The following is an 8,875-nucleotide window of genomic DNA, read 5'->3' as shown; positions in this document are numbered from 1 at the left end:
GCAATTCTATACTCTTTTATTTCCTTATTACTTATATACGTTATATTAAGTGTCTCACACATTCTACTTTTTTTTATTATTTATATATACATATTCGCACACATATAAATATTGATTTAGTTAAGTTTTTTAAATTTAATTTGTAATCGAATCGGTTCTTGTGTTTTTGCTTGTCATAAACATTAAATTTTTTATTCAATTAGCAATATGTGTCGGTGACTTCAGGTGTTATTATTATTATATTTCTGGAGTAACTCTAACTTCTCTTAATTATTATTATTACTATTTTCATTTGTTTAATATACTTTTTAATAACATATTTTTGTTAATTTATTGGTTTTTAAAAAATTGAAAAAAGAAATATGTATAATTTTGATTAAGAAATAATTAAATTAAATTAGAAAAAATAAATTTAATGATAAAAATTGAAGATTGAGATATTTAAATATATATAAAAGAAAAAAGGAAAAACAATAAATTAATTTAATAAAAAAATATTTTTAGAATTTGAATGTTTAATATATATATATATATATGGGTATGTATATATAAATAATGAAAAAAAGTATAATGTGTGAGACCCATGCATAATGTATATAAATAATGAGAAAACAAAATAGTGTAGAGCTCAGTGTAATATGTATAAAAATAAAGTAAAAAATAGATGATGTGGGATCCACTGCCTGGAAGTTGTGGACGGGGTACACGACTTCATATAACCTCACCTACTTTTGTCAATAGTTTTACATTTATCCTATTTTTGGCATATGTTTCAAAATTTACATTATTTTTTTAAAAAAAAGTTTTTGATTACTTTACGCTATTAAGTTTTTCTTCTAAAAGGAGGTTAACCATGATCAACAGAAAAGAAAAGAAAAAAACATGGTATTATAGTTGGAAAAGTATGATCAAGCGATTCAAGAGAATTTGGCCAAAGAAAATTTAGCTTCAATTGATATCTTTTATCTACAAATCTTAAATATGTAAAGATAAGTTGAGATTAAAAACTAGATTGTACGTGTTACAATATTAACAAAAAAAAAAAAAGATTACACTGTGTTATATTTACTAATTATATTTAGTAGTACCTTTGGATAAGCAATTCGATTAGATAGTAGAGATTCGATTAGATAATAGAGATTATATCATGCACTTCCTAAAAGCAAAGCTAACATGTTGGATTTAAAAATAATGGGTCTAAAAGACACCCTTTTTTAGAGGTAAAATGCCAACCTCGCCATATTCCATCCACACAAACCTAGTTTGAGATGGAAATCATGTCTATGACTCTATCTAATATCAAATCCATTTTCTAGATTTCATTTGGCATTGGTTAATCTGCACAAGATGAAAAAACAATACAATACAAAAAGGCAGATGATGAAAGTTCACAAGTGTGATATGGATTAGGAAAATCTCTCAAAAAGGCAAACTCTTAGAACTAATACTGGAAACCAAAGTCCTCCTAATACTTGAACTTGAACATTCCCCGCCATTAGCTCTTCTTGTTATTATCTCCATATTCTTATACAAACTCTGCTTCACCAAGCTTCTCATCACCCTCTTCCCTTTCTCAATCTCCTTCTCACTGAATCCTGAGCCTACTTCAACTATACCATCACCCACCTGAGGTCCAGAATGCGCCGTCACTCTCGCTCGTCGCTCATCTTTTAACCATTGCAGCAGTTTCAAAGCTCTGTTTTGAGCTAATGGACTTCCTAACAGAGCCAACCCCAGTAGTGCAGGGACAATAATGCTGGTCTTAGCCAATTTCTCTCTTTGACCCCAGCTTTGATGTGCTAGCATCATTATGATATAAGCTGAGAGTTCTTGGCATTTGGGTTTCTCTTCCCATGTCAAAATCTCTATCAAAATCTCTGAGAATTTTGAGTTGGTTTCTAGAGCATGTTTTCCTTTTGAAGTCACTGCCAAGTTTGCCAATGTTGGTAGGGCTTTCTCTGAGAATTCTTTAATGATGGAGAATTTGAGTAGTGTTGGAATTACACTATTGGAGATTAAGGTTTCTGTATTTTCTAGGATGGTGGAAATGTTGAATATAGTTGCTAAACAGAATGTTTTGGATTGGGAGTTGGATTCTAAACTGTTGAGTATGGTTAAGAGATATGAAATTATTGGTTCTGTTGAAGCAAGAAATAATTGGGTGTTTGCTAGACAAGAAAGTGAAAGTAAAAGCTCTGGAAATTCATGGGTGGATGAGTCCTTCCTTGGTAGCTTTGTTAAAATCCCTTCCTCCAACATTAGTGTTTTGTTCCTGAAGCAATGTAAAGATGGAGAAATAAAATCAAAACCAAACATAAAGCTAACTTAAACTGGACAAAATCTTCCTTACCAAACAATTATAGAGTTGGTATTTAGTGTAGCAGAACAGGTGCAATCAAACACCACCCATGTAACAGAGTGAGTGAAGTCATCGTGAGTTTGTTAGCTGTTGGTGAACAACTTCTTGGTTAATTTTTCAGTTTTAGTCCTTAAATGGTTTTTCAAATAATTTGCCCCTAATTGTTCCATAGCAATTCAAAATCTACTCTTTAATACTTCTCAATTTGGTCATTTGTCACCATATATGTTAAAATTAGGCGATGATAAAGTTTATAGTAAAGAATTGGCATAAGTTTAGAGAAGAGGGGAAAAAAGTCAAGAAGGAAAGTTTTCAACCCCTCTCTAAGTTTTCACTCCTTTTGGGTCTAGAGTTTTCCATTTCTCATTCTTAGATTATTACATATGTGTAATAAAGTATTTTTAGTAACTTAGTTGATAATGAGACATTACACTAGAAAGAAACAAAAACTATCAATTTTAAAAGTATGACATATTCCACTTGATACCTAAAATTTGTGAACCCTAAAATTATCTCAATTTTAACACTAAATATAGAGTTTGTTAAGATTGGTTTTCTAAATGTCCCAATATGTGCTTATAAGTTATAACCATATCTATAATATCTTTTAAAAAAAATGGATCATAACATCTCTTCAACAATAGACGCTACTAGACCATCTCCAACCTTTATCCATATATCCTAAAGCATATTTTCAATTTTCAAATTTGAATAAATTGATATTAATTAAGAAAATTGTTAAAAATAACAAATTTGACAAAATACTTACTAACATATACCAAAATATTCAAATTTTATCAATAATAGATCTTGATAGATAGTGATAGAAGTCTATCATTTGTGTTATAATTGATAAATATTAATATTTAATTTTTTTTCAAAAAATTATCTAATTTTTTTAGTGTGATATATTTTATGTTTAAAGTAATTTTATTATATTAAAGACCATTTACATACTAGGCTTAAACCTCATGGCATAACTATCCAAAATACCAATTTTTTTACCAACTAGAACTTATGATTTAAGTTGATTAAACTTCTCATTTTTCATAAACTAACTCATTGAGGTTTTTATGTTACAATTAATTATATTTGAAAATTCATTAATTTTTGAATATAGCACAATTGAATTAAAATAATTAGTTGATTAGAACTTACAAGAAAGTATGATTAGCAAGTTGAATCAAGGCCTTCACCGCGAAGTGATCGGAATCCGCCATGGCCACCAAAGCAGGAATAACTCCAAGATCCACAATTACCCTTCTAACCTTCGAGTTACCGCTCTCTTTTTTAATCAACCTCTCAATTTCCTTCGCGGCTCTCTCTTTTTCATCTCCGTCGCCGAAGTGAAGGCACTTCACTGTCCTCTGCAACGCGGAGGAAGAGGTGGGCAGCTCGTCATGATCATACTTCCGGACAATAAAACTCTGTTCAATTTCGGGAAATAGAGTATCCGATGATGGATGAGACGGGAAACGGAATCGCTTACGAGATGATTTGGAACGAAGGAATCCGCGGATGAGACTGAGGAAGCGTAATTCGTGTATGTAGGAATAATAATAAAGGGAGAGAGAAGGAGAAGGCATGATTGAAAAGGATCGGATGAGGGTGAGGGAAACTGGTTTTGGGAATCTGAATTTGGAAGAGAGAGTGCTTTGAAGGGGAGAAGAAAGAATGGTGAGACGAGAGTGAATAGCAGAGAGAGAGAGAGAGAGAGAGCTGTCACTTTGATTTCCATTTGTTCTTCACGAGCCATGGAAGTTGTTCATATCATTGACAGGTATTTGTCTTTATTCTTTTTTCTTTTCTCGTCCTTTTTCGTCCTTTTCCCTTCTTCGTCGTATTATATTTTGAGTAATACTTCGTTGCCATGGAGATTTTTTTTCAAAACCATTCCATTTAGCCTGTGTTTATCAATTAATTGTTTAATTTGTATAATTTCTTCTTACCCTTGCTATCTAGAGCAATAACTATGACAAAAAGATTCATATTTTTTTTTATATCATAAGACCCACGATATCTATAGTGGTAATGGTATCTTCTCGAAAATCTTGTGTGATTTTTACATCAAACTATAGTTTTCAGGGTATAAAATTTGAAAAGAAAATGGTTGAATGTATTAGTTAGGGATTTAGTTTGTTATAAATTTGTAAAGGCTCTAATTTACTTTGTTTTATTGTATAACTTTTCAAGAGTTTTTTTCAAATCCTAAGCAAATGTTTGAAAATTAAGAAAATATTTACAAAACTGTTTATTCTCTTTTAATGTTGGCTATAAATAATTAATGTTTACTTTTATAAAAAATAATAATGAAAATAACGTTTAAGAAATTTTGAGAAAGTAAACCTAATTTCCAAACACCAATTATTGTTATTAAATGAGGTTAATTTAATTTAATTTTAAAGATGATGGAGATGTATCATCTATTAAGAAAGTTCATATCAATTTTTTTTTCAACTTCATATTAAGAAAGAGAACAGTCTAACATTTGCTATTTTGATCAATATTATAGATAACAATATTAAACTTCAAATTAATAACCGTATTAATTTAACAATTTAGGTATAACATAATTAAAATCTTTCCTTTAACCATTTTATTCCGTCATTTCCTATGTGTTAAAATTATGGGAAAAAAGAACGGTATAAAAAGTAAAGAGTTTAATACAAACATTATATTAGTTTGGGATTTTAAGTAGGATATGAAAATTTTGAGTGCATGTAATTTTTTAATATGAGCACTATATAGGAAGGCAACATTATACTTTTTAGAAAGAAAAAGAAAACTAAAAATTGAAGTGGTATGAGCACCAAAATAGTGTAGTTTAATTGAAATGAAACAATGAAACTTAGTTGAATTGCATCAAAGTCCACATTTAAATCAATACACCAATTGGGTGAATTGTTATGTTTTTTGAATGATATATATGAGTAAAAAGGGTTTTAGTAATTTTAGTCAATAGAGTACTTAAATAAAAAGTAGACTTTGAAGCACTTAGAAATGATAGGGATCATATGGGACTGCCTTAGTCCAAAAAGATTCCATGAACCAAACAAAGCATCAAAAGGTATACGGACACTAATCATGTACGAAATGTTATATTATGTATGGAACGACCATTTTCTTTCTTGTTTTTTGTCTTTTATTAATATTCTCTTTTTTAATACCTCTCTGTCTTTTTGCGTAAAATTTATCTAGTTTAATGTTACAGTATTGAGAATTGTATGGACATTGAATATTTGATAAAAATATTTGAAGATGAAAACAACATACCAAATGAATCATGGAAGAAAGTGTGCAAGTGAAACGAATAGTTATGGTCCATTATTGAAAACAAGTTTTTTTTTTTTTTGACATTTCACAGATTGATATTCATCATTCACTTCAAGACATGTTTAATTGATAGAAAAAAAAAATACTTTTGAGATATTTGTTTTCATTACAAAATTATATCATGATTGATAGATACTAAGTTTCAGTAAATGTTTATTGTTGATTGAAATGAAGTGTCGTGAAACAATCAATTATCACATCCTTTTTTACAAATCATCTATACACCATTTAGAGTAGACTATAGAACTAAATATCTATATATATATACCGTAAATCATAAATTCAATTCTAATTAAGTTAAGAAAAAAGAAGAAAACAAACTTTTCAAATTTTAAGTTTGAGACAATTAATGTGGCACAAGTTTTGTAAAAAAACAAAAACAAATTAGGAGTTTTAAAAGAAAATCAAAATTTTAACTTAAATTGGATGAATTGACAATATTTTCATTCTATCATTTTTTTTAAGTCTCAATCCCCAAAATTATATTTATTGAAAAAAAAAATTGAATTCAAATCAAAATTCTCTACATAACTGACATTTGGTTGTATCTCAAACTTCATTCTAATCAAACTTATGTTCAAATGCATAGTGTGATTAATTTGATGTATCAACTGAAGTCAAAGTCAAGAACAAATCACTTGTATTTTTTGTTTCAACTTATCCTTTTCGAGATTCGCCCACCTATACACGTACACGAAATCTTAAAAGGGGCATTTGTTGAATAAGGAAATTTTGGCCAATTGAATCGTGTCATGTCAGCGCGACAAAATGATAATATTCATAATTTAATTGGGTTTGAATAGTCAAGTTTTCTCATATCCAACTCAATTCAAGCCCCTGATGTAAAAGCTGGGTCAAATAAATAATGGACCCAAATCCACCAAGCAAATGGGTCAAAGCCAAACTCACCAAGCAAAATGGGCATAAGCCCAAGCCCAATAAACAAATGGGCCAAATCCCATGGAAATTCTCTATAAATAGAGACATTTTCATTCATTTCGAAGATATTTTGGTTAAAGGAAAAATTGAAGCTTTGAAGTACCAAGTGCAAAATTGTATCAACCTCGAGATCAGCTAAAATATTGAAGACTTGGAATATCAAACTTTCTTTGAATTCAAGAAGTTCAAATCAACTTGCAACTACAATATATTGAAGACTGCAAATCAATAAATTCTAAGTTTTAACTTATGTTCGAGAGAAAGCATCAAAAAAGTAGTATTAGATATTGTATCCACAATATCAATAAATATACAAAGTTAAATTTCACGAAATATAATTCTCCCAAAATCTTGTGTGAACCTGCATACTTTTTCTTTCTTCTACTTGTTTTAAAATGTTTTGTAAGTTGTCGAAGTGTAAGTGCATAGACGAGTTTGAGAGGCACCAAATAGTGACTATGATGATCTATTAGAATAACAAAGTGTTGTAAAGACAATGTTTGTTACTATTATTATTTCTATTTTTCACATAGACATAAGTTAATTGAAGGGAAAATCCCATACGCCAATAATACATTTTTACTAATTAAATTAGTGTAAAATTACAAATTTAATCATTCCTTTTTCTTTTAATTTTTTATGGATCATTAGAGGTTTGAACCTTTCTTATTTTATTTCATAAACTTGTTTAAGGCCTCGAGCATGATTAAATGTTTAAACCTTTTGCTAATAATAATGAGAACTTTTTTAAAAATAATGAAACATATGTTAGAACTAGGGTGGATGTAAAACTATTTTTAAAAATATGTGAGTTGAGGTGAACTGGTGAATCGAGTACAAGACTTTCATGTAGTGGATGTCACATCTTCTATTTTTTCTTTATTTTTATATATATACTACATTGGGTCCTACATTTTTTTATTTTCTCATTATTTATATACGTGTGTTCCATACATTTCACTTTTTCTTATTATTTATATATACATACCCACATATAATATAATATATATATTAAACATTCAAATTCTAAAAATATGTTTCTTTATTAAATTAATTTATTTTTTAATTTTTCTTTATATACATTTAAATATCACAATTTTTTATATTCAATTTTTCTTATTAAATTCATTTTTCTAATTTAATTTAATTCTTTTTTAATTAAAATTATACATATTTTTTTTTCTAATTTTAATTTTTTTTTAATAAACTCATATATTAACAAAATATTTTATTAAAAATATATTAAACAAATAAAAATAGTAATAATAATAAATTGGGAGAAGTTGAAATTACTAAAAAAAAAAAAGTAATAACACTTAAAGCCACCGATGCATATTGGTAGTTGAATAAAAAAAATTCTTATTTATGGCAAAAAGAAAAAAAACAAGAATTGGTTCGATTACAAATTAAATTTAAAAAACTTAACGAATAATTTTCGATTGCAAATTTGTTATTATTATTATTTTTAGAGTAAGCTTCAACTTTTTTCAATTATTATTATTATTATGCTTTGTTTAATATGTTTTTTAATAACATATTTTTGTTAATATATGTGTTTTTTTAAACAGAAAATTAGAAAAAGATATATATAATTTTGGTTAAGAAATAAATAAATAAAATTAGAAAAGATGAATTAATAAAAAAAATTAAAGATCGTGATATTTAATATATACATTAAAATTTTTTATTCAATTAGTAATGTACATTGACTTATTATTATTGGGTAACTTCAACTTTTTTAATTATTATTATTATTTTTTTATTTGTTTAATATATTTTTAATAACATATTTTGTTAATATATGAGTTTTTTAAAAAGAATTGAAAATTGGAAAAAAAAAATATGTATAATTTTGATTAAGAAAGAATTAAATTAAATTAAAAAAATAAATTTAATAAGAAAAATTGAAGATTGAGATATTTAAATATATATAAAGAAATAAAGAAAAAATAATAAATTAATTTAATAAAGAAATATATTTTTAGAATTTGAATGTTTAATATATATATTATATTATACGTGGGTATGTATATATAAATAATGAGAAAAAACGAAATGTGTGAGATCCACATATATAAATAATGAGAAAATAAAAAAATATGGAGTCGAGTGTAGTATATATATAAAAATAAGGAAAAAATAAAAGATGTGAGGTGCACTCGCACCCAACTTCACCTTCATTCACCTATTTTTAGAAATAGTTTTGCACCCACCATATTTTTTACATATGTTTCAAATTTTATA

The 8,875-nt window shown here is 27.2% G+C and overlaps 1 protein-coding gene across 1 annotated transcript; it reads right to left on the bottom strand.

Moving 5' to 3' along the window:
- Window positions 1-1,153: 1,153 nt before the first annotated feature.
- Window positions 1,154-4,104, bottom strand: LOC101207857. Its single transcript, XM_004149016.3, has 2 exons — window positions 3,518-4,104; window positions 1,154-2,272 (listed from the first exon to the last, which is right to left on the bottom strand). The coding sequence occupies exons 1-2, from the start codon at window positions 3,943-3,945 to the stop codon at window positions 1,420-1,422; spliced, it is 1,281 nt and encodes a 426-aa protein (XP_004149064.2). The 5' UTR covers window positions 3,946-4,104; the 3' UTR covers window positions 1,154-1,419.
- Between the last annotated feature and the right edge of the window lie 4,771 nt (window positions 4,105-8,875).

Source organism: Cucumis sativus, chromosome 1, assembly GCF_000004075.3.
Source record: "Cucumis sativus cultivar 9930 chromosome 1, Cucumber_9930_V3, whole genome shotgun sequence".
NCBI classification, from domain to species: domain Eukaryota; kingdom Viridiplantae; phylum Streptophyta; class Magnoliopsida; order Cucurbitales; family Cucurbitaceae; genus Cucumis; species Cucumis sativus.
The sequence above is the reverse complement of the archived record's forward strand: the minus strand, read 5'-3'. Positions and strand labels throughout refer to the sequence as shown.

What these genes read in the sequence shown, in the direction of transcription:
- LOC101207857 (XM_004149016.3), bottom strand. Translation starts at nt 3,945, where the DNA reads ATGCCTTCTCCTTCTCTCTCCCTTTATTATTATTCCTACATACACGAA. An exon ending in CTTGCTAATCATACTTTCTT is followed by an intron (nt 2,273 to 3,517) that starts GTAAGTTCTAAT and finishes ACATTGCTTCAG; the next exon opens with GAACAAAACACTAATGTTGG.